General features: G+C 33.5%; 1 protein-coding gene across 1 annotated transcript in view; it reads left to right on the top strand.

Moving 5' to 3' along the window:
* LOC118193159 (endothelial cell-specific molecule 1-like) overlaps positions 1-22,619 on the top strand; it is a 31,209-nt gene extending 8,590 nt beyond the window's left edge. Inside the window, exons 2-4 of the mRNA XM_035364200.2 lie at positions 1,266-1,327; positions 2,379-2,508; positions 22,364-22,619. Of these exons, the coding sequence (XP_035220091.1) occupies positions 1,278-1,327; positions 2,379-2,508; positions 22,364-22,504 (321 nt within the window). The 5' untranslated portion in view covers positions 1,266-1,277 and the 3' untranslated portion in view covers positions 22,505-22,619. The remainder of the gene's footprint in view (positions 1-1,265; positions 1,328-2,378; positions 2,509-22,363) is intronic.
* Positions 22,620-27,674: the final 5,055 nt, after the last annotated feature.

The raw sequence follows: 27,674 nt of genomic DNA, 5'->3' as shown, positions 1-27,674 counted from the left end.
GATGATTTCTAGATACTTTTTTTCAGTATTTCGGTAGTTTCTCAGAGATTAAATTGTCATTAATATTATTTAAACCTTCATTTTAAGTTAGCGTGTATTGAAAATTAATTTATGTATCTTTCTCTTTTATTTCTTCATTTATTATTTTGTACTTTTGTGACGCGAATCGTTCAGTTTGAATATATTTGAATATATACGTATATGCGTATATACATATATATACGTGCATGTATATACGTAATATATACATATATACGTATATTATATTCATATATACGTATATAAACTGAGACTCCTGGGAGATCTTCTTTGTTAATAGAGATTACAAAACAGGATTTTCGAAAATTTTGTATAGTGAATTTATAAATGTATCAACACAAAGCAAGATAGCCGTTGTGTTCTTGGCTGTAATCTGTAACAAACAGTCCGAAGTAAAAACTGGAAGTTACGACACTTTGAAGATGAATTATAGCCTTGCAAATATACTTAATTTATTACGAAACATAGTACATATTTATTAATCTGGCTTCCAATGATTCGGCACCTCTTTCTGCCTTAAAATCCTGCAAAGGGCACTTTATTTGGTAATATCAGAAAAGACTTGGTTATTGCTTCGTATTTTTTATTGTCCAAAATAAATAATGTAATCTAATTCAATCCCAGACTTTTACATTCATCTCCATTAAACGATAATATGTACATCTACTGCTATTTTCATTCCTTAGGTAAATAAATACTCGAATGTAGAATCATTGCCTGTACAACATGTGACATGCAAGTTGGCTAATATTTTTAATCACCTTACAAATAATGGGATAGTTGACAGCTGTTGCAAAAAAATTGGAATGTGTATCAGATGGCACTTTTCCTGTTCAGCTTTTGATTGCCTCTGAGATGCTATCCTAAACATTTACTATCTACCTCTAAATAAAATTGCATGCTTGAAATTGCATGACGGATTTATAGCGCAGTTTCTTTGTTCCGAACAAAAAGCAAGAGTACTCGGAATTTTCCAAAAATCAGCGCATGCCTCTCGAGCGCTTTGTATCCATTGTTTTAATTTTTTTATTTCCTGCGCTTTGGCGGTTTTATCTTAGTCACATGTTTCCGTGACAACTGCATGCAGACAGATGCTGCGCTAAAGCCTGTAATCAGTTTCCAACAGTCACCGCTCCTCACCTACTTCATCAAACATTGGATTTTTTGTGTTGTTGTTTTTGTTTTATAATTTAATATTCTGTATCAACGAAATTTTCTGTTTTCAGAGCACATTCAAGATGAAATCCGCAGTTTATTGTTTGATGTTTGTGGCCGTTTGTACTTTGTTGTAAGTAATTTCTTATTTTATCGTATTTATTAATGTTTTCAAAGAATTGATTCTTGCTGTATTATAAGTATTGTTTAATTTTAGTTTGATCATTGGGATCTAACGTCCAACATAACGTTTGTTTATTTCAAAATACCATATTCCTTTATATATTTCAGTAAATTTGCTTTAAAATGATTATTATTTTTAATTATTTTTGTGAATGTATTTGAAAAATGCACTCAGAAAACTAGTTTTATTTGTAAGTCTATATGGTGCAATCATGCAGTTACGTTAAACATTCCTTTTTTCTGACAGAAACTTAGATAAAAGCATAAGTATTTTGTGTTTCTTCTTTCCCTCCCGATTCAGAATATAACTATAAACTGATTTTAACAATAATACAATGATAAAGAAAGAATATTACATACTATATACTTTTTTATTAAAACAAACGAGACCGGAAAGAATGCTTTGAAGGGAGATTACAGTTTGATAAAAAAAATTATTTAAAATGAAACTGTAAATTTAGCATAGTTTTCTAATAAAAACTAATATTTTAGTTTTCCTACGCAGCTAAAATGAGGACTAATTTATGGAGATAAGTTACCCCTAAATAATTTAACTATAATTTATTAAATGCAAACTGAATTATCCGATACCTTTTATTTCTTCCAGTGCAAGTTACAATTAAGCATACTGATAGTATCATTCAATGAGATCTGAGATATCACATAAACGGAGCATGTTGCTAACAGGCACAGTCCACGGTTTGAAATTTTTTAACTGCTTGTTACATATTATATTTTGAAAAAGAAAATTCGCGATTGTTAAGAAAGGTGTGTAGTAACACGATTTCTTTTCAAGTAGGCCCGACTACCCGAGGTTCATTTAAAGGGCAAACATACCCACACATACATATATGATATGTAATTAAATCGCAGAGCATCAGTTTTATATTAACAGCCACATCGTTTCCAGTTGAATGTATTACTCGCCATGAAACTATAGTTTATATACAAATGTAGAGAACGATAGAATTTTATAATGATTTATAATTTTGGAATTTTAGGATCATGAATGTGGAATGTCGCTCTCCAAGGGTGTGTCCCGAAGAATGTGATCAGAGCACCTGTAAAAAAGTATCCTGCAAATGTGGGGCTTTCGAAGATGAGTGCAACTGTTGTTCCATTTGCTACAAGGTGAGATATTTTAGGCGACATTTGGAAGTATTACAAAGTAGAATTTATTAATGCAACATATACAATTTCCTGAAAATAGAGTAAATATTATATATATATTATAAATACATATACTGTGTAGTATTGTATTTAGATAATCACAGCTTTATAGCATTTACAAATCCAGTTGATACAGGTAAATTTAGTGCCATAGCTAGCAAAGATACATCTGTCCAAATACATCAGGTCCAAATACATCTGATACATCAGGAAGCAAAGGATACATCTGTCCTCGAGCGTAGTGTCCAGGGGCCATCACATTTATATTACAAAATTTTGCAAATAAATGTTTTCCATTCTAGGAAAATAGGAAGGTGGTGCGAATTTTCCATTTTCACTGGACCCTGAAAATTCTAGCTACAGCCTTGGGCATACTTAAAAGGCTAGAGGAAGAAAAAGCAGCCCCCCCTTTTTTTTTTCCAAAAAGGAAAGTTGTAGGACAATTTTCTTGAATTTCAGAGCTTTCGCTTTCAGTAAATTAAAACAAGGAATTTTAGAGCTGCTAATTGGGTCCCGTAATTAAAGGAACGGAAATACAGTAAAAATACAAAAGACTAGCAAATTTCTTTTAGAATTAGAGATTTAAGGAAACCATCCTCTTTTGGCTTCTACGAAGGACAATAAATGAATACAGAGTTAATAACGCCTTACGAAACTTAGAAGATGCGTAATTTTGTCGGCAAGCATCAAACCATGGACCTGAGCACTTAGTTCCTAGAATTAAGCGAGCTCTGAAAGCTGATGCTAAACTTGCCAAGCCTTTTCCTGCGAATAAGCGGAAGAGCTACGTAGTCCTCTCCCAGTGCGCAGCAGCATATTTGAAAACGCAGTGTCAGTGAACCTACTGCATTGAGGGCCGAGTTTGCAAGCCTGATGATTTAGCGAACGTAAGTGCAAGTTATGTTGAATTCAAAGGTGTAGCCAGCGCTCCTGTATGTTGAGGTGCGTCGAGAAAGAGTCGTGTTTCAAAGGAGAAGCTTGTATCACATCTAAACTCTAAACTAAACTCGGCGGCACAAACACCCTAAGGGAGCCACGGCAAGCAGTGCCCTGATATCTGCTTTCTAGAACGTGGGCTTCGGGATGCTTGTGCATCTTAGACTGGACAAGTGGTCAACTTGTCGCAGGATCCCCCATATCCCATCTGTTGTTGCTTAATCAAATTATATCCTTCACACCATTTTACTACCTTCGATGAGCAATGAATGAGTGCTACGGTTGTAGCGCTATCTACGACAAGAGTTGGAAGTATCATTGGGGAATATCGTATCACTCACTTGAGTCTATTAGACCGTACATTGGAGACTGGACTGAACGCATGCTCCTAACCCGGTACCTTATTCGTCATGTCTCTTTCTAAGGACAAGTGGGATCGCTACATAGATTGCAGTTTGACATCACGTCAGGGCTACCATCTCAACAGCAAGATACATTATAGAAACACATTCTTTGATGTAATTCTCGATAAAACATTTTGGGTAGATTTAACGAAAATTATGTTAAATGCGGCATTTTCCCCAAATTCCATACTTTTAATTCAAAAAATACAATTATAGAACTGGAGCTCTTTTTTTTTCGATGTGTGAGGACACATGAGTTTGGTACATAAAGATAAAAATCTACTTCTTTCATTCAAATTAGCATGCACCCTTTTTGCATTCCGTGCAACAAATTTGGTTTGGTATATTTGACTACGGCAAAGCAATCGAGGGTTTTGTGGAGGATTTTCTAAGGGAAACTGGCTTATAAACACGTTACGAATGGGGAAAATCACGAAACCGTTCATGCACCCACCCCGTTCGTAGGAACTCGAAACCCGAGCCGAACTACCGGTGTTCAGCGACTCTATCACTCGGCAGTTAGTGGGTCCGTGCAGTGGAGTAGTAATTATAATCTAAACAGTGTTAAACAAAATTCTCATAAATTAAAATTCGTATAAAATCAGATTTGGATGTATTTTTACTTCCTTGCACAAAGTAAAGGAAGTATTGTAATTTCGAAAACTTTCGGGTACTATATTTCAACAAAAATATCAATTTTGACTTAAAAAAAAGTTAAGTTGCTCTCAAATGCACTTTAACGATGTGTTTGCGTGATATCTGTATATAAAAACAGAACAAAGGACTCTTTCCAAAACGGATTGTAAAATGGATTTAAAAGAGAGTCAGAAGAGAGTTTTTCGTGACGTCTGTACGTACGTTCGTATGTATGTATCTCGCATAACTCAAAAACGAGTAGCCTCAGAAACGAGTAGCCTTTACTGATATATATATATCAATAATGTTAAAAATTTAGGACAAATTTTTCACAAAGATCAAATATTGAAATTCATAAGTAATAAATTTCATAATATCCTATAAATGTAAAAAAAAAATAATTTAATAAACGTTATAACTAAATTACTTCAAACAACTAATACCCTAATTCAAAAAAAATTGTTTTGTAATTATACCCAGCTCGGTGAGCTCAGAATTTTTATTCTTAAATGTTGGTAAATTGTGCAATTTTTTGATTGAAATATGTTGTTCTTGTATGTTCCGGTTAATGTTTCTATCTGCATGCAGTAGTAGCATAATTGTATCATATCTACATACAGTAGTAGTAGTATGTTCATGTTCCGTTTGAGGTTTTTATGTCTTTAGTTAATTTGCATACAGTAGTAGTAGAATTATCAACAATTTAAAAGTTGCTTAAGTGTTGCTAAGCCTAACGAAGCCGCCATTTGTTTATATTTGAAACTTAATAGAATAGAAAAGTGAATCAAGTCATTTTGTGCACCAGTTTCAGTGTCTTTTTGCCGACTGGGACCAGAAGTAAACTTTGAGTTTTCTGTCTGAGTCGAAAAATCTGTTTTCCTGCCCGCTGGTCGAATTGCTTGTTCTTGCATAGAAACTCTAATTTTAATTGTAAATTTTGTTTAACCGTTTTTAACTGTATTTGAAGCTTTATGTTTTTCTGTATTTTACAATTTTTAATGAAGATGATTTGAGTTTTATGTATTTTTGTCTTGCCGCGAAGTGAGAAAATGAATTGAATAAGAAATATTTCTGAAATGAAATTCGAAGAAATAAGTTCAAACGAAATGCAGTAGAAAATGTGTATAATTTAATAGGCCATAGAAGGAAGTCATGTGATGTCCACATCAGATTGTTTTTAAGGGAGAAGAGAAGGTAAAGCTTGAAGAAATACTTTATTTACGAGAGAACGAGAGAAATAAATTAAAATTACTTTATAGTTTAAATTTTTATTACCTTTTTTTTTTTTTTTTTTTTTTTCTTAAAGCAAGAAAAATTTCTAAATTGAAGGTGTCAAAAATATGTAAAAAAGCAGTTGGATCAAACATAAATATGAAACTTGACACTTGACGTATGAAAGCAATGTACAGTTAATGAAGATTTTGCTAAAGAAAAAGTAATTAACGAACCAGAAAAACATGAATGGTTACTGTTAAATTACGTAGATTTGAGCGCATAAGACTTGGTTTGTCTGATTATGGCAATGCATGTGAGGGCTAATTGCTTAAGGGAAGGTTTTAAAGGATTCGAAAATAACTATGGATTTAATATGAGAAAACGCTTTAATTGCAGATATTTACCAAAATTCAGAAGCAGTTATTCTTACAAAAACGATAGAGCTTATTTTTAAAACATAAAACTTAAAACAGAGTTGAGTTGTAGCTGATATTACTCAAACAACCTCCCACCTTGTAATTTTGCAACAAAAGTTATAAATCAAGTCTATTGGGAATTTTAACACGTCGAGCAGCTCTAGTAACAAAATCTGGGACTTTGGCTGATGAATCATCATCTTCACTGGAATCTGATCATTAGCTGCAGGGCATAGAGGCATATTCGTACAAGCACTTTCATCCCTTCGAGCATCTTGGGCGATGAATGGTAACTTTTCCGAACTGTTGATTTCTAACGGATAAAGTCTTTGGAATGGTCTCAACTTCTCTCCATCAGCTGTTCTGACTCTGGCAACTCTTGAGTGTCCATCTGCTCCACAAAAGACTTCAATGACGATTCCTAAAGGCCAGGTGATACTCTTGCCATCAGTTTCTAAAAGAACGACCTCTCCAACTCTTAAAGATTCTTCCCGGCTCTTACATTTATGAATCAACATTGCGAAATGCTCATTCCGAAATCTCATTCTTAAATCTTCCCTTAATTTTTGTACAAAACGCAATCTTATATTTAGGCTTTTACTGTCGATTTTGTCTAAACCAGTTGTTTCACTGCTAGGAATACTTTGTAAGAAACAAGCGGAGGTTAATGGCTTCAGACCTTCAAAATTGTCTTCAATACATGTAAATGGCCTAGAGTTTATTGTAGCTTCGCAGTAACATAGAATAGTTTCCAACTCTTCATAGTCAAGACTTTTTCTGCCCAAAATTCTTCTTAGCATCTCTTTCAACATTCTAACCATGCGCTCCCACCATCCTCCCCACTAGGCGGCTGTTGGAGGGTTAAAATTCCATTTGATTTTCTTGATAGTGGAAAACGACATGATCTTCTCCAATCTAAATTTCTTAGAGCATTGCTTGAACCAATGAAGTTTGTACCATTATCAGTGTAGATTATATTTACTCTACCTCTTCGAGCAAAGAATCTTGTTAAAGCCATAATAAAAACTTCTGTTATACAGTTGTCCACATAAAAATATTCTTTGAGTTGACAAGCTGTGTGCTTCCTTTCATCCATAGCGTTCTCTAGATGGTAAGCTATAGTTGCTTCTAGTAAAAATGGACTAGGAGAAGCACCAAATACCACTCTACAATGTTTACAATGTACTCTACCAGTTTTTATCACAGGATGATGTGGTAAATAGTGTCCCTTTTCTCGTCTTTATCTACAATTTCAATAATTCCATCCCGAACCCACTCATTAAACGCATCATCATATTCTCTTAAATGTTCAGATCGTATGAGATTTTTGGTAGCTGACATTAACCGTTTAGTGGCTAATTCTTTATTCGTTTCTAATTCTGGACGTCCAATTTTCCATGGCAAACGTACTTCATATCTTTTGTCTTCGTTTCTTAATGGTTTTACGGAAAAAATCTACCGTTTCTTCATCTGTTACCTGCCTTGACTTTACTTCTGCAGGACATCTTAAACCGATGACATCTAGGCTCCATAATTCCGTCAAATATAAATTATTAGCATATACAATACTCTCCAAAGATTTTAAGTAGTTTCTTAAAATCTTTGGAGAGTATTGTATAGTATTTGGAGAGTATTGTATAGTATTTGGAGAGTATTCTATATTTTACCTTGAAGCGTCCATCAAGTTTTGTTTTAATAGCTACCAAATTATTATGGGATCAGTTCTCCCAGTCAATAATGCGCCTTGATAATCTGCTCCTATTAATAAACCTATTTCAGGCACATATTCTCCTGTATCACTTAAGTGTATATTTTTCTTTTTCAAAATTGGATAAATATCAGGATACTCTACACGTGGAATTGCACCATATATCTTCTTTTCGTCCAAAACTGAAATAGTGTACTTGAAATTTGAACACAAGCTTTGTAATGTAATATTGTAGACATTGTGGGACTCTTGTTTAGTTTCACTGCCCCCAGAAAGTCCATGACTCATCATTTTTTGATCTACAAGTTTCAATCCTAGTTTCTCCGCAATATCTTTTCGTATGAAAGATCTCTGAGGACCAGTATCAAATAATCCGCGAACGATTCCGGACTTGTCATCATTGATGATTTTCACCAATACAGTTAACAATAACGTTGGAGAATTTTTTGGTGACAAAAGAACCTGTGTGCATCCGATTCAGATTGTTTGTCTTGTTTTGATTGATTTATATTTGGACACATAATGCTATGGTGTTTTTTCTTGCATATAATACACTTTAAACAAGCTTTGCAGATCTTAGAATTGTGTCCTGGTTTCAAACAGACGAAACAAGCTCCCCTTTTCTTCAATGTTTCCCTTTTCGCATCCAATGATATCTCGGCAGTCTCTGAGGTATTATGAAACGACTTATTATAAAATAAACAATGTTTGCCATTTTTCTCAGCTCTTTGCTTTTCATTAGATACAATACAAGCTGCAGTGGGAATTTTCGAATTTTCGAATGGGAAATTTCTTTCGTTTTAAATTTTTCAAATTGATCATTCGCAAACCTTGATCGAGCAAGTTGTAACCGCTCTTCACTTTCGACTTCCAAACGAAAAAATTCTAATAAATTTCCTAACATGTTCATCTTGTCTTTATTTTCTACACGGTTATGTGTGCTTTCCCACTCCTTGATAAGAACTTCTGGCAGAGCTGATTCTGCTAAAGGATATAACATTGCTTCATATTTTTCAGACGTTGCCACTAAAGTCTCTAATGCTCGCAGCTGAGTTTCCAATTTATCATAAAGGACCCGCAAAGTAAAATTTTCGCCACTTTTCGCTTGCTTTAAAACTAGATTTAAAAGTTCACGAACATAAATTTGAATTAATAGTTCATCTTTAGCAAAACGAGATTTCAGTTGTTCAATAGCATTATAATAGTTTTCGCCAAATGGTGGAAAACTTGCAACTAAATCTCTGGCCGATAAACCTTCTTCAGTTGCTTGTAAAAGATACTGAAATTCGTCATCTGCATCAATGCTATCATCATCATGAATCTTTTTAAATTGTGCCCAGAATCCTAGCCAGTTTTGGTGCTACTTTGGTAGACGGTTGCAAGGATTTTGGCGACTTTTTGGCGATTTGCCTTTTGGCGAGTAATACAACTTATGGTAAACCCATTGCTGGATAAGTTATTTATGGTAACCGATACTTTGTTGTCATTTTATTAAAAAAATAATGCGTTTTATTATGTATAACTTCCGTGTTTTAAATATTATTTATGGCTTCTAAATATTAAAAATCAATTTAATTTTACATTTTTATTTGAAATAAAAATGTTGTTGTTTATAATATTTTATATAATTTTATGTTGTGGATGATGTAATCAATGACGTCACCTTACTTAAAAAGTAATTGGTTTTATTAATATCTATAAATTTAATCTAATGTTTTAAACATTATTTATGGCTGTTAAATATTAAAATACAATTTAATTTTGCATTTGTTTTAAAAATGATTTTATTATGAATGATTATTTAAATAATTTTAATTCTATGCGTGATGTAATCAGCTGCCTGATTGGTTACTGAATATTTGTGCATTACCGCGCCATTTTAAAATTTTATTATTCATCTCTTCGAATTCCTCGGATTTCAAATGGAATGGATATCTCTGTTTCGAAGACGAATGTTCTTATTCATAATTACCAGGAATTATTGGTATTGGAATAAAAAAATTACCCTTTGAGACTTTATTTTGGCCAACCTGTCTTTCCTAATCAAAGATTTATTTATAAATTATTAATAGCGTCAGAGGAAATTTTGGAGGAAACCTCGCTAATTGCTTCTTCAATGAAGTGCGAGATATTTGGATAACAGATGAAGATGGTTAAAAGATCCGATTCAATTATAATTTCGATTTTTTTTTTGTGGTACTTATCAGTAAACAAGAGATTAAATTACTCGAAAAAATGTAAGTACATATTTTTCTTTTATTTTATAATTGTATACTTCAATTTTTGTTAAAAAAATTAATACACTATTTTCAAAAATTGCTGAGATAATTATTGTCACATATGTTTTAATGTTAATTATATTTTATATAACGTATTTTAAAGTATTTGAATTTAATAATATTCTAATTCTTTTAAATGTTGGTAGGATGGTTTTTAATTCGATATTCAATTTCAGTAATATTTTAATCTAATTAAACGTTGGCACAATGTTTTTATAGCAGTGTTTTTATTCTCTTTTTTGCTATACGAAAGTAACAATTGCCTTACTTTGGTACTTTTTACTCATAGTAAATGTATTTATTTACACTTACCTGTCATCTTAAAAAACGACATTTTCAACAAAAAATTAATCCATTACTTTTAACGATATTTATTATTATTATTTTTTTTTAAGTTTCGAATACTTTACTATGCGTAAAAACAGCGTTTTTCAAGATGGCTGACGATTGTAAAAATCGCGCCAACAATTGTGCCAACGTAAATCGCCAAAAATCCGTGCAACCGTCTACCAAAGTAGCACCCCAGTTTTTAATATTACCATCAAAACGTTTCAATTCTAACTTAGGAAGACGGAAATTTCGCTTGGTTTCAATTACTACATTGGAAATATCGCTCTTTTTTCAGTGGTTGATAACATTAAATCAACTTTCGTTTTCATAGCAACCCACTGATTTCGATAGCTTTCCGTTAAATCCATATCATTAGAAAATTCATCTTCATTAAAATTTTCCATTTCTAGCCATTTTACTTTAGGTTTTCCATCTAACCGAAATAATCTGTCAGCTTTATCATTAAATATATTAAATACAGATATCAAATCAATCTTACTTACTGCTTCATCTTTTAGAACAGTGTCCACTTCTTTCAAAGAAGTTGTGAAATATCGCCGTAATTGTGTTCTTTCCCGTTTTAAATTATCCATAGTACTGTTCCACGGACGTCAGTATTTTAAAGGATTTGAAAATAACTATGGATTTAATATGAAAAACACTTTAATTGCAGATATTTACAAAAAATTAGAAGCAGTTATTCTTACAAAAATGAAAGAGCTTATTTTTAAAACATAAAACTTAAATAGAGTTGAGTTGTAGTGGTATTACTCAAACAGAAGGGATATCTTCATGGTTAACTTTCTATGGAAAACTGGCTCGTATCCACGTGTCAGTGTTAAGAAGCAACGTTACTGCGCCGCCGCTTGTGGGCCCACTGAACATTATGAGAGTAAACTGTTTTTCGCGATTTCTTACATAAATACTACAAATAACATATTACTTAAGTTGGTTATGCACTGTCTTCCTCATTAATTTTCCTTTTCGAATATAGAAAAATAATTAACGTATTGGTAAGAAACAATTGTATATTTATAGCATGCAGTTCTCAAAATAAATAAATAAGCTATTCAAAATATTATTTAGAATTTCTTTCGCGTTGAGCATTTCAACATGTTCAATTGCTCAAGCATTCTCTCAAAATCTTAAAAGTTCTCTGTTGAGACATTAGACACAGTGATTTGCGTCCAGGTTTATTTAGATTGGTTTAGCCATATAATGGTGTAAGTATTCAATTAACTAATTTCCTTTCTGCAAATTTATATAACTGCTTTGAAAATTTTTCATTAAACTTCTACAAACTTCGATAGCATAAGTTTTGCAAATTCTGCGTAAAAATCTATTAGCCGTTAATCAAACAAAAGTTCGATTTCTTCCTTAATTCTCATTTTTTTTTAATTTTAAATTTTAGTGATTTTAGGAAGTCTGCATAATGATAACAATTATCTTTAAACACCTCTAGCAACACAGAAATTGTTTATTGGTTATACAAATAAGGTATAAGAGAAATACACATGAGAATCAAGAAAACAGTTGTTTAGACATATTCAAGGTTCAAATGATTTGTTTTCAAGCGTTTACTTAATTTCGCAGCTGGCAGCATCTGGCAGCTTGGATGTTTGTAAATTCTTAGAGTCTGTGCGGCAGCACTCTAAATATGCGGCGAGCCGAAAGTCCTCTCGAGAGGTTGGCCTGTAAGGGAAGAGAATGTGGGAAACCCTCGAACTCGTCTCCCTGGAGTGCTGTCCTTCAAAATTGTGGGGGGACGGAACTGAGCAAAGTCGTATTGTCATCTGTGCGCATCAGTGGTTTAAAAATTCAGTGCACCTAAGCACCAAATATCTTGCATCAAGTACTTAGCTCTAATAGTATATGGTTCTATAAAACCTATTCGATCGAAAAGTCGACCTACCGCTTGTAGTAAGTGTCTTTTTGTGTTAGTTCTTTTAAAAAGAAATGTTTCCATATTTCTGGTATCGAAATAAAACGTGTCAGTTTGTTCATCCTAACCAATTCCCTATACTTTGAACCTATCAACTTTGTATCTAGAGACTCGTCACCCTTACCTACATTGAAGCTTAAATTCTTTAATTCTTTACTTAGCTCAGGAGAATTGGCTCTCCACTTTCGAAGGTCCATACTTGCCTCCTTTAGAATGTCTACACTCTCTTTATAAGTCTTGAGTTATGAGCCTGTTGAACAGTGACTTGTCCACAAATAAAATCGTCGACATACAATGATTCATTAAGATGTTTAGAAGTCAGAGGAAATATATCTACGTGCCTTTTCAAGTGATGTTTGATTGTGGTTGCAAGGAGGAACGGGCTAGATCTCGCCCCAAATAACACCTTTGTTATCCGAAAAATTTCCAATTTCTTGTTTTCATCATCAGTTCCTAGATCTTCTTCCCAGAAGAATCTGATGTAGTTTCGTTCAGCTTCATCTATTTCAATCTGGAGAAAGACCATCTATATATCTGCAATAAATGCTATCGGATTCGTTCTAAATCTGATCAAAAGAAGAAATACGTTAGGCATAAAATTAAGTCCCGTGTATAAGCAATCATTTAAAGATAATTGACCTTTCGCATGCGCCGAAGCATCAAACACAATGCGTAATTTGCTTGTAGTCTTATCCGTACGTATTACAGCTCGATGAGGTAGATAAAATGTATTTTGGTGTAAATTTACTTCATCAACTGGGACAGGTTTAATATTCTCCGAAAGATAATTCTTTAGAACAATGTTATATTCAGAAAATAAGGAAAAGTCTTTTTAAAAGATGATTTTAATCTCAAAAATCTTTTCATTGCTGTCTGCTCGTTATTTTCTAATAATGTCTTCATATTTGGTTTCCAGGGAAATTGCACTTTGTATCGCTTATTTTGATATGTAATTCCGGATTCAAATTCACTCATTATATCTTTCTCAGTTGGTTCTATGTCAGCTACTTCTGCCTCGATACCCAAATTCTCTAAATCCCCAAATTCCTTGAGTTGATTGGAAATATTGGACTCGTTTACCATAACACTCATTGCAAACATTTTATTTAAATACGTGTTTCGGCCTTGCAAACAGCACCCAAATATTGTTTCAACTGCACCGAGGGTTTTGTTTAGGCGTATAAATCGACCAGTGACAACATCATAATAGTAATCTGCAACTATTAGTATTGATATTTCTTTATTGTTAAATTCATAACAGTCCGCGGAGCCAGTTTCCCTTAGAAAGTCCTCCACGAAGGCATCCCTCCCTTTAGGCAGATAGCCCTAGTGTGCTTTGCCATAATTAAATACACCACCACCATAACAGTCCGCTAGTTGTACATTTTTTAAACGTCTAAATGCTTTCTCAATATTTTTATCGGGATTCGGTAAATGTGTGCCCGAAATATGTTCTGTCTCCGGTGCTTCAATTTCTATGTATAAATTTGGATCATCTCTATTCTTTAATTTAAGTTTAACTACATTAAATGATTTTATCTCCGTTTCCTTAGCACCAAGTGTGCAAATGGAAAGGCTTTCCTTTCTAACAACTGGAAAGTTAAACCTTTTGGAAATAGCTGACAAAACAAAGGAGCGGTGTGAACCATTGTCCAGGAAAATGCTAACAATTTCCTGCTCTTTTCCATTATCAATTAAGGCTGAATATTGTTTGTAACTGTTGAGATATTTGTAATCGCATTCTTACTGGTTAAAAGGAAGTATAGCTTTCTGTCAAGTCCGAGACATTCATTAGCTTTCAGCCAGGTCCGAGTTATTCTGAAACTTAAATCTCATTCTGTATGTTACTTTTGATTGGTTAGTTATTGTGTCTTGTTTATGATTTGTTAAACCATGATCTGTTATGAAGTTATATATATAACCTTTGTAACCACTTATCGCTGCTTGCACTAGAGACCTGGCTCACCCAGTGGAAGATTGCAGTTAATGTCGACAAAACCAAGGCCATCCTGTTCACTAGAAAAACCAAGATCAAGAAAAATCTCCAGTTCTTTGGTACCACCATTCCCTGGGCCAAGCAAGTCCTATATCTTGGGGTGAACCTCAACAATACTCTCACATGGTCCCCACACATCACTTCTATTATCCAAAGGTTCCGGGTTCGTAAAGCGCAACTCAACCCCTTAATCTCTCGGAACAGTGTGTTATCTATAGACAACAAGTTACTTATTTACAAGTCCATTCTCAGACCATTACTCTGTTATGCCAGCCCTATCTGGGCCCACACACGCAAAATTAACAGAGGCAGGCTGCAGGCTTGTCAGAATATTGTTCTAAGGCAAATTGCCAACGCAGAATGGTATATCAGGAATAATAGAATACATGAAGAGCTGGGCATGATGCAGCTCAGATCATTCTACTACAGGCTGGCCAAAAGATTTCACAGTAGGCAGCAAATTATTGACAATCCCTGCATCAATATCTGTGAATATAATTATAACGATCTTGCGAATATTGATCGTCCCCTTGCTCAGCTCAATGTGTACATTATGTAATTTATTCCTGCTTTGTGTATACTCTTTCTCACCTTTTACCTGCCTCTGATGTCATGTATGTTCTTATTTTTATTATCTTCTAATGTATCATTAATTATTGTTCATATATTTTTTGAATCATGTATCATGTACTTAATGGATCCCAGACTATTGACTTACTCACTTACCATCTTACCATGTAACTTTGTAGTCACGGCTCGACAGCTTTCCTGGGCTTCCACCATAACAGCAATTTACCCTCTAAAGACCTAAAAATTTATATATTTAAAAAAAAAAAAAAAAAATTTTGGTAATTACTTATATGCTTATATTGAATGGTTAACTGTAAATATAATATTAAATGGAATCAGACATATTCTACAAGGGGTAAGGCCTCTGGCCTAGGCACCCTGGTGTTGCAAACACCGCTCTACTGGGTAACTTATCGCTGCTTAGTATTATTCTGTTATTCTGCTTGCTTAGTATTATTCTGCCTGTACTTATTTATCTGTGCTATTGCTTGTACTTAGTATTATTCTGATTGCATGTAACTCTGCGTATTACTCTGCATATCTCAGTAATAAATATTTGTTTTGCGAACCACGGCATTTTCTATGTTTAACAGCAGAGCGTGGTTCCTTCAAAAGTTAGAATTCGCTGATAGTTTCCCTAATTGAACCTTCAGCGTAAATAATTTATCGTTCGCGTGATTTTGATTTGGTATATTGTGAATGATGGCTTTTTCCGGAGGTGAAAGGGAAGCTTTTGGTGTAGCGCCATTTGACGGTGTTAATAACTTTACTGTTTGGTGTCGAAGAGTTCGAGCAGTATTTACGGCAAGGGAATTGGATACGTTTTTGGAAACAGAAGCAGTTGCGGACAGAGTTGCAGATGTTTTGAAATCAAAAAAGGCTTATGCCTTAATACTTGCCCTTCTAAGTGACAATGTTATTGCTTCTCTTCAACGTGAAGACACTGCATGTAAAATATGGAAGAAACTACAAGCTACGTATAGCGCTAAAGGTGCAGTGAGTCAAATTTTAACGCGTAAACGTCTAGCTACCATAAGGAAATCCAAGGATGTGTCAATGAGACAGCATATCGACAGCATAATGAACCTGGTGAGTAGTTTACGCGTCTCTGGCTCTGAAGTAAGCGATTTTGATATTATTATTTACATTTTAATGTCTTTGCCAAAAGAATATGAAAATATTAAGGCATCTCTAGAGAATCAGCCAAGCAATAATTTGAGTTTAGATTTTGTTACAAGTAGACTTATTGATTGTGAATCTCTTATGTTTGATTATAAAAATGAAAATAAGTATTCTAAACCAAATACAGATAACTCTGTTTTTATTAGTGCTCGTAAAGAATTGTTTTGTACTTATTGTAAAAGAAAAGGACATTCTGTTAAATTTTGTAGGAAAAAGAACTGCGGCTGTCATAACTGTGGGAAAACTGGTAATTTTAAAAGTCAATGTTTTGATAATTCTAAAAAGCAGGCAAATTCAAATAGTAATAAGTATGCTTCCCCTGCAATATCTTTTATGGCTGGAAATCTTGTGCATGATCAATTTATTATTCATTCTGGTGCAACTTCTCATATGTGTTCTCACAAGGAATGGTTCACCTCAATTAAGCCTAAGACTGGAACTGTTAAGTGCGCGTCTAAGTCGGCGGTTTTACAAGTGGAAGGAATTGGTGATATTTGCGGTAAAACTAAGAATGGTGTTGAAATAATGTTAAAAGATGTTCTTTACGTCCCAAAATTAAACGGACAGTTAATTTCTGTTAAAAATATTGAAGCAGCAGGTTTAAGCGTAATTTTTAAAAATGAAATAGTTTATATTGAAAACAAAAACAAGCGTTTTAGATTTGGATACTTGGATAAATGCGGACAATATTTTAGTGATTTTCCACCAAATTTATTTACAGCTTTAGCAGTAAAGAATGATGATTTATGGCACAGAAGGTTAGGACACTGTTGTGATCAAAAATTAAAACTGATGAATCTTCCTGCAAAAGAATCCTTTTGTGAAGTATGTGTTCGTGCCAATCAAAGTGCTTTGCCTATAGGAAAGGATCCTCGCATAAAAGAATCCAAACCGCTTATAACTATACACACTGATATATGTCCAATAGAACCTCAAACACTCCATGGGGAAAGGTATTTCATGACTATAATTGATGACTATTCGAGATTTATGGAAATCAGACTGCTCAAAAGAAAAAGTGACATTGCTGATGAACTCAAGCTATTCTTTAAATTGAATCCAACTGTTGCAAAACTGCGCTGTGACAATGCCAAAGAATATGTCAGTGGAGAATTGCATGAAGTTGCTAAAAGAGCAGGTGTAAAAATAGATCCTGCACCTCCCTATACACCTTTTCTAAATGGTGTTGCTGAACGAGCAAATAGAACTGTACTGGAAAAAGCTAGAGCAATGATACTTGAGGCAAAATTACCAAAATTTCTTTGGGGTGAAGCAGTACTTACGGCTGCTTACATAAATAATCGACTCCCAAATAGTTCAATTGACAATCATGTTCCTTATTTTCTGAAGTATGGTGAAAATCATTGATTTAAAAAACATGCGTGTATTTGGCTGTGATGCTTATACTCTAGTGCCACCATCGCAAAGAAAGAAACTAGATGAAAATTCTGTCAGAATGATATTTGTAGGTTATTCCACAATGGGATATCGTTTAATGATTCCGGAAACAAGACGCATCATTGTTTCCAGAAATGTTAAATTTAATGAAGAAAAGAAGAAAGTAGAAAATCAAAAATGTATTTGCGATAGTTCTGATTTGAGTGAAAATGACAATGATGACATTAAAAATGAAGACAAATCAATTTCAGACACTGATAACGGCGAATTAAATGCTGCAAATAAGAAGGAGGAACAAAGAAAATCCTCAAGAGAAAAGAAACAGCCAGTTAGGTATCCTGATCCTGAGATTTACCAAGTAACGTTTGCACAAGACACTCTGACATTTGAAGATATTGTAAATCTACCACAAGTAGAACAAGAACCATGGAAAAGAGCTATGGACGAGGAAATGAAATCTATGGAAGATAACGATGTCTGGGATTTACAAAGTTTACCCCCTGATAAAAGAGCCATTTCCTGCAAATGGGTTCTACGTAGAAAACGAGATGGAACTTACAAAGCGAGGCTTGTTGCTCGTGGCTTTATGCTAAAAGAAGGCATAGATTATACAGAAACGTTTTCTCCAGTGATTAGTATGTGCTCTTTACGTTTAATCCTGGAAATTATCAATAATGAAGGTCTGCAAACTTTTACTTTAGATGGCAAGACAGCTTTCTTGAACGGTAAGTTAGATGAAATCATCTACATGGACCAGCCAAAAGGATATGATGATATGAGTGGTAAGAAATGTAAACTTAAAAAGAGTTTATATGGTCTTAGTCTCCTCGACAATGGTATCAGAAATTTCTTAATTTTGTTATTAAATTAGATTTTAAGCAATTGGACTCTGAACCATGTATTTTTATCAGAAATTTAAATTGTAAGAAAGTAATTATGGCTCTTTATGTAGATGACTTATTAATTGCAGGTTCAGATGTAAAAGAAACAAATATTATAATTTCATTGTTATCAAATGAACTTAAATTGAAATTCCGAGACACTTTCAGATTTTGACATAATCAAAATCTGAAAGTAAGTAATCTGAAAGTAAAAATAAGGCTTTGTCCAAAACAAAATTCTATGAACTGTTATCTTTCAGATTTTGACATAATCAAAATCTGAAAGTGTCTCGGAATTTTTGGGTATTAGACTGAAATTTGAGTCTGGTTGTTTATATTTAGATCAGAAACCATATATTGAAAAATTATTTGATAAATTTAAAATGTCTGATTGTAAAACAGCCCAAACTCCCATTCAACCAAAATCTACAGCAGCTGATTTTCAGAAAGGAAATGCATTTCATGGCCCATACAAAGAATTAATTGGATCTTTACTTTACTTAGCATATATCACAAGGCCAGATATTGTGTTTGCAGTAAATTGCTTGAGCCAACTGCAGGAGCATCCTACTGATGTTGCCTGGTGTGCTCTAAAAAGAATTCTTAGGCACTTGAAAAACACCTTAAATTTAAAATTGATATACAAAAAGGGTGATTTGGAAAGGGCAAACTTGAGTTTGTATGTAGATGCAGATTGGGGGGGAGATACTCAAGATAGGAAATCAATTACTGGTTACTTTATAATGTTTTCAAATTGTCCTATTATGTGGTGCTGTAACAAGCAAAAGTGTATTGCACTTTCATCAACAGAAGCTGAAATAATTGCTTTATGTAAAGGTATTCAAGATGTTTTATGGATAAAAAATGTAGTAAATGAAATTTCCATTGTTAAAAATGTTTATATTTTTGAGGATAACCAGTCATGTATCAAAAGTATTGTTAATGAAAACTTTTCAGGTAGGTTGAAACATATAGATATAAAATTAAAGTTCACTCATAAGACTGTTAAGGAAAATAATATTAGAATTGAATATGTACAATCAGGTTTACAAATTGCAGATATCTTAACTAAGGCTTTGTCCAAAACAAAATTCTATGAACTGTTATCTTTGAGCTGTTTAAAAATTGTGTAATTCTCTTATGTTTTGTATAATGTGCGATTAAGGGGGAGTGTTGAGATATTTGTAATCGCATTCTTACTGGTTAAAAGGAAGTATAGCTTTCTGTCAAGTCCGAAACATTCATTAGCTTTCAGCCAGGTCCGAGTTATTCTGAAACTTAAATCTCATTCTGTATGTTACTTTTGATTGGTTAGTTATTGTGTCTTGTTTATGATTTGTTAAACCATGATCTGTTATGAAGTTATATATATGACCTTTGTAACCACTTATTGCTGCTTAGTATTATTCTGTTATTCTGCTTGCTTAGTATTATTCTGCCTGTACTTATTTATCTGTGCTATTGCTTGTACTTAGTATTATTCTGCTTGCATGTAACTCTGCGTATTACTCTGCATATCTCAGTAATAAATATTTGTTTTGCGAACCACGGTATTTTCTATGTTTAACAGTAACATAGTTTTTTTTTTTTTTTTTTTTTTTTTTTGCCGATACGACATTATCGGTTTCTCCTTTTGGAGAAATAATGTGTGGATTATTTTGATTTCAAAAACAAATTGAGACATGATGAGGACACAGTTCCTTTTTCAAACAGTCTGCAACTCGATGCTTTGGCGCGAAACAAAGGAAACATCGAGCTTGTTTCTTCAACATCTCTCTCTTTTCATTTACATTAAATGTAGAGCACGTTTCTGATTTATGACCTTTGCTACAAAATAAACACATTACATTTTCGACTGACGCCAGGAATTCATGTGTGTGGGGAGGGAAAGAATTCTCTCTCTTATGCGGAAGTCTTGAAGAGTTATGTCTAACGGAAGTAGAATTTTTACTTTTTATTTTTTCTCGCGGAGAAAATAAATGCACTCGCTGATTCGATGATTTATAATTATTGTGGGAATTGTGCCTCAACGAAGCACCAGATGTCGCTATCTATTTCTACTCTGTAGGAACTCTTCAGGTAAACACATCTTCACTTGGTTCGAGAAGTCCGACAGAAGCGGTCTAACAGAACGCTTGCGAAGAAGCTACAACTAGACGCTTACTGGTCGCGCGTAGGCGATCGGACTTGGAACTTATCTAAAGTGACCGCACGTAGGTGGTCAGCTGTGACTTTTACATCTCCATACTGGAACCAATGTTGTGATCACTCTCCTAAACATATTTAATCCATTTGTACATACTCATTCCGTTTATCTTTTCTTCTATGAACCAGGAATAGAAACCTGATACTTTGAATCGTGAGTGTGATCTATGATTTATAATTATTATTTGGAAAGGATCTCTCGCGGCTTCGAGTTTCTTTATTAATGAATTGCAAAAGACTTTTTAAATCAAATTCTTTGTTACCTAGAATGCGATTAAATTTTAAAACGAATTCTGAAGGAATTAATTTTATTAAAATTGGTGTCAATAGATTTGCATATGATTCACCTGTAATTCCTAAGGAATCTAATCTTCTGATTTGCGTTTCTGCGTTATCATATAAATTTCGTAAACTTATAACATCGTTAGGATTTTTAACCGGAGTTAAATTTAGCAAAACACTCAAATGAGTGTTAATCAAAATGTTTTTATTTCCGAACCTTTCTTTCAATAAATCAAGTGCTTTATCATAATTTTCATCATTTAAAAAAGCAAATCCACTAATACATGCTGCCGCGGTACCACCGAGATAGGATTTCAAATAATTAAATTTATCAACTTTTCTTAATTTAGGATTATTATGAACAGAGCTTTCAAATAAATTGTAAAAGTCTAACCAACCAGAATACTTATCATAATATTTACTAATATGTAATTTAGACAATTTTATATTTATATTTTCAGTTTCATTATTAATCAACTGAACGTTTTCTGAAACTGTATCAACTTGGATAGAATCAGAATTCATTTTCTTTATTTTAGAATGAAATTTCGATTTCCATAAAAATTATTTTTCTTTGATTTCTTCTGAAGCTTCTATATCTTCAGATATTGTCTCGACGCTCAAAAGATTTTCAATTTCATCATTTAAAGAATTTAAGTCAGTTTCTTTTCCGATTAATTGTTCCAAAAACGCTTTGAACTGATCAACTGTTTCGTTTTCGTTGCTGATAGCAAATTCTATTTTGTTAATTAATTTCGTCAACATCGAACGTTTCTTCTTTCAACATTTCTTCTTCAACTTTGACAGATTTTCAACCATATTTAATTTCTATCCAGGTATAATTATTTTCAATAATTCAGTGAAGATTCTCTTACCTGGTTTTCGGCCGAGATGCACCCAATGCACATCAGTGGTTTGAAGATTCAGTGGTAATCCAACTTTCAATAGTGTGGTGGTTCATAGTATTACATAAATTTGAATTAAGGCAATCAATGAAATATAAATTGATTTAATTAAATATAATAATATCACAATCTCAGAAATCTCACATCATCACTGCGTCACACCTTCCATCAACTAACTGAACACACTCAATGGCGCTCTCAGCGCCCTCTAGCGTTACGTAGGTCTTACCAATCTGTATGGTGCCCAAGGCTCTTGCCTTGGGCACTATACAGACTGACACGCGTACAGATTGACACCATACAGACGACACGCGCAATCTTGCCTCATCGCCACGACGAATTTCGTGTCTTTGCTCTGATATCGACAAGCGTGATTAGTCACAACGACAACAGCAATATTACCTTCCGTTAAACAATATCTAGTGACTTTTGGCCACATACTGCGCATCAAATATTGTATACAAGTCTAATTTTGTAGTGCGATATTTACAATAAGAGGCTGAAACTTTTTGTTTTTTACTCTGCTTGCAGTGTCCTGGAGAGGTATGCAGTACACTTCAAGGTGATGCTTGTGCAGGTAGCACAAAATGCAGACATACCAGGGAGATGAATGCCGTAGATCGCTACAACAGTCCTGGGGTATGCATGGATCCTTCTGAAGGGTATCCCTGAAGAAATGGAACAGAAGAGCGTTCTCATGCTTAATCGTAGACTAAAATGTTTATATTTGAAGATTGTTATTTTGTAACGTTTTCTCAAGGAAAATTAAATACTTCAAAGTAGAAAACTCATGCTTTAAATTTCCCTTTTAAATACAATATAAACATTGCTATTTCACATCTTATTTCTAAACGTCTCGAGAAATCTCGACAAGCAGAATCTATCCGAAAGATCTCGCGCGGCCCATTAAAAACTATTTAAGGCCGAAGAAAGAACGTCTCAGTTTCTCAGCTAGTTAATTACACTAGCTACTCTCGGCATTATAAAGTCATGTCATCTCAGTTCATAGTTGGTTTTAGAGAAGGACTGTCCACTACGGAACAGTTATTCAGGATTATTGAATTCTCAGGTGCTGTACTTCATGCTAATTTAAATGTTGCTATTCTCATGCTAGACGTGGCCAAAGCTTTTGACCGCGTCTGGTATGAAGGTTTAGTCACCAAATTATCGATAATTCTGCTCAACTTCGATAGAGAACTCATCTTGCTGCTTCTCTCGTTTATTACTCAACGCACCTTCTGTGTCTCTGTTGGTATAGATCTCTCCAATTTTATAGCAATATATACAGAATTGTCCCAAGGTTCGGTAATTGGGCCAATTTTGTACTCATTTTATGTAACTGACTTTCCCAAACTCAGTTGCATTAATAATAATACGCTTACCTTTTATGTTGATGGCACGGCGCTGGCTGTGAAATCTGCCATCCGAAAACTGCAAGAACATATTCCTGCTATTGAAACCTGGTGTGCCAACTGGAAGGTTGTCATTAATGCTTCCAAGTCTCAACTCCTTATTATTAGAAGGAAAAAGAAAAATATCCCTATAAGAAAAATCTTACTCTTTCAACGAACCTGTCACCATCGTGAAGCAAGTTCATTATCTGGGTGTCATTTTAAATAACAAACTGACTTGGACCCATCATATCCAGCACATCAGACGTAAAGCTACTAAAGTTATGCAATGTCTCTACCCTCTCATTGGTAAATATTCAAACTTAGATCTTGCCAAAAAACGTCTGATTTATCTGTCCACTGTAAGACCTATCATGTCATATACGAGTACTTCTCCTGCTTGGACAACGGCTTCCAGAAATGACATAAAAAAACTACAAACTGTGCAAAAAAGATTCCTCAGAATTATGAATAATGCTAGCATGTTTGCCAGAAATAAAAAGATTTCAAGAAGATCGAAATATCGAATCGCTGTCCAAGTATTTACAGAAGACCAACTAGAAATATTTTCCAAAATGCACTGGATTGCATCCATACGATGCATTTCAACTTATTTTATTATGAAATTTTAAATGAAGATCGTAATCTGCGATCGTATGCTGCATTCCTCCTTAACAGACAATCACGATTTTCCTACTTAATTTTTGTGTTTATTTTAAACTTGCAAGGTTACAAATGAAGATTACTTCCACTTAAGATTAATTATTTTATTTAATTATTCATGAAATTAAGCGTCTAAATTTAATAGATGAGAACCCAGCCAATCCGATGTCACCATTTGCTCACGTATGCATAATCACTTCCCCTTCTACATTTTCGACTTCTACTCAGCTTACTTCAAGACAGCCGGAACACGTCGTGCATTGCTTGCACGAAAATCGCGGCATATCAACGGTAGTTGAAATTGAAGAGTCTCAGTTCATCTTTCCTCTCCCAGAAATATTCTTAGCGGAGTAGCCCAAGGGTCAGTTTCAGAACCCATACTCTACCTGTTTTATGTCTCAGATTTCCTCAGGATTCATCTAAATAATAATGAAATTCTCGCTTGTTACGCTGATGATATCGCCTTTTTGGTAAAGTCAGCTAATATCAATCACGCAATTAAAAAGCTTCAAAGTGCTATGCTAAACATAGAACTCTGGTGCAGCAAGTGGAAAATACGTATAAATGCCCATAAATCACAGTTACTAGTTATCCGCAAGTAGATAGAACATGAGAGTTCTGCCACACACGGTGTGCGATATGGGCGTAGCTTGTGACGTTCCCGAAAGGGAGGTTACTTCATGCATGATATCACCGGAAGGGGCGGAGATTGTAGAGTGGAGGCGCAGCAGATAAAAAGGAGTGCTTATTGATTCTTCAGTTAGCCCATAAGATGACGTTACACTTTGATAAGAGATTATTTTTTATTGATTTTCGGAAGGTTTTTCTTAATCAGTTTTTAGCCTTTGTATTTTTCTTCCTGTTTCAACTATTTTACTACGTATGAGATGGTTATTTCCTAAGTGCCCTGAACAGCGCTTACTTTCGAATTTAATGACTGATTCAGAAGGCCTTAATTTTAGATGTAAATATTTTTATTTTTTAAGACTTTTAATTTCCTATATACTCAGAATTTTACCTTAATTCCTAAATCTTCTGCTCATAATACCACATTTACTTTCCATAATCTGAATTACATTACTCATTTTCATTTTTAAATTCATTTTACCCAGAATTATTTTCATACTTGTTGACCAATACTTTTAACATACTTGCTATATTTTAGAAGTGCAGTTACTAAAATAAGCGTTTTTTGTATTATATTATTCAATGTTAGGTGTAATTTTAAACTTTTTTCGTACTCTTTAACGTTTGTGATCTTCAACATATTCTGTATTTTAACTTATTTCTTATATTTTCTGATCATACACATGACCTTTACTTAAGTTTAGGTGTAACATTTTTAGCTTGTTTTGTACATTTTAACCTTCGTAATATTCAAGATACCCTAATTTTTAACTAATTTATACTTTCACATTATATACATGACTTTTATTTGATTTCTTTCACGCGTGTTAACCTCCATAATTTCTAATATAGTCTTAATTTTAATATATAATTCTTATATTTTCAGATCATATACCTGACTTAATTTTAAATAATTTTAACTTCTTTTCTATTTTTTAACGTTTTTAGTTTCCAACATACACTGAATTTTAACTAATTTGCTATATTTTCACACTATGTACATGATTTTCATTTAATTTTTAACTACTTTCATACTTTTCAGCCTTCGTAATTTCCAAACAGGCTCTTAGTTTTAGCTTATTTCCTCTACTTTCTTACCATATATATGAACTTTATTTAATTTTACATGCTATTTTCAACATGTTTCGTACATTTCAAACCTTCGTAATTTTAAAAGTACTCTAATTTTGAGCTTGTTTATTACATTTTCCTACCACAAACATGAATTAATTTTAGATGTAATTTTTTTACTTTTCCGACACCATTTTTCCTTCTAGTTTCCAACATACGCTAAATTTTAACTCTTTTTTATAATTTTCGACTGAAATCACACTTTAGATTTTACTATTTCAGCTAAGTTTACATGTTTAAATTCCTTAAACATAGAGATAGTTTCCAATTAAGCATTTTATTTTATAATCTTTAACTGTCATTCATATCCATTTCGTTGAATAGCCCTTACATAGTCTGTATTTTATAGTGCTATTTTAATTTGCCAACTATACAATTTATCATTCTGTAGCACTCTTACCATGACTGACTCTACTATTTTACTTCATTATTAACTTCATTCGCATTTTCATGGCCCACCAACGGCCGAGCGGTAAAGTCGGTGAAATTCGAATCCCGCAAACGGGCTGGCTGCATGGGTGTTTTCGTGGTTTTCCTCATGTGTATACGAGCCAGTTTCCCTTAGAAAGTCCTCCACGATGGCATCGCTCCCCTTAGGCAGATTTCCCTCGAGGCTTTGCCGTAATTAAATAACCTAACCTAATCTTACATTTTCATGCTTTAACGTTTCCTGCATATTCTGGTACTTCCTTCTAACCTTTATATCTGAATATATGTTTTTAAGCTCTTCAGTGTTAACAATGTTCAGTTTTGAACCTCGATTCTCATTAAGCTAACTTAATAGATTCCGCATTTTTAGAATGAAATCTGAGCTTTCATATACAATTTTAGAATCATATTCACTGTTTCATGTACACATCCAGAAATCTTGCTTATTATTTTGAACGCTTAATACCTTTTAATAGTATTTTTTGCTAATTCACTGCATTCACAGCATCATTTTTAAACTTTAAATGTCTCGACTATGCAAATTTTCATTTTATTACCTTTTTCCTGCACTAAGTACGGATATTTCTGCCTTCATGGACAATATTCATGTGAAATTAACGATTATTTAAGTTCCACACATAAAAGAAATTCTTAAGATAAACAATCAGAGGTGAATTACCATTGATTTTACCATTGGTTATCGTTTCATCCCTTGAAATTATGTTTAATCGATATAATTTTATTTCTAGTGCATAATGTTAACACATTTCTTCGAACCTAGTTCAGTTCCAACTAAATTTCCCTAGACAATTGCATATATAGTGTATTTTTTAATTTCTTAGACTTTCGTGAGTGCCAGTTTTCATTAATTTATTTACCAATTTATTCTCTTATAAACGAAATCTTGTGAAACACTACCATATCTTTACACAACATATATGATTACCAATATACTTATATTTACAGAACGAACCAAAGAAAGAAACAGTAAGAGCTATTTTAACAAAATCTCCGCTATATTTTCGAATATTTTAACTTTCATTCATCTCGAATACAGAAATTTACTCATAAATACTCATTATATCAGTTAAATTTTCCTTATTAAATACCCTTTAAAATGAGGAATAACCCCTTTAGAATATACAATTACACCCAAATAAGTGTTCCATTTCTCCATAATTGTACATATTTTGTTTGCATTTTAGTTTGCATTATAGGAACTTTCTATATATGTTCGAGAACTGTAATGTGCTAAATATTACTTTTTTTCCAAGAGAAAAAATTTCAAAGGCTATCTAAATCAACCAACTTTTCCTCTTTTTCTGCAGTATTTCCTCAGTACAGAATACCTATCTTAGAACTATTTTCCTAATATTAAGAACTACAGTACAAAGTCTGTAATCCGGACGTCCATAATCTGCACCTCAAAGCTACAAACTTTATGCGCATATGCGTTTATGCATGCGCATAATGCGTTTACGCATGTGCGTTTAATGTATAACGGACGATATAAGGTAGGCTAAAATTATTTAAGCATTTCAGTTAATGTTGCAGATTACGCTGTTCCTTAATCCTCTAATTGGATCCGGCTTATTATTTTT

Source organism: Stegodyphus dumicola, chromosome 1 (genome assembly GCF_044657685.1).
Source record: "Stegodyphus dumicola isolate Sdum_Otavi_A_Nest chromosome 1, ASM4465768v1".
Classification (NCBI taxonomy): Eukaryota; Metazoa; Arthropoda; class Arachnida; order Araneae; family Eresidae; genus Stegodyphus; species Stegodyphus dumicola.
The sequence above is the reverse complement of the archived record's forward strand: the minus strand, read 5'-3'. Positions and strand labels throughout refer to the sequence as shown.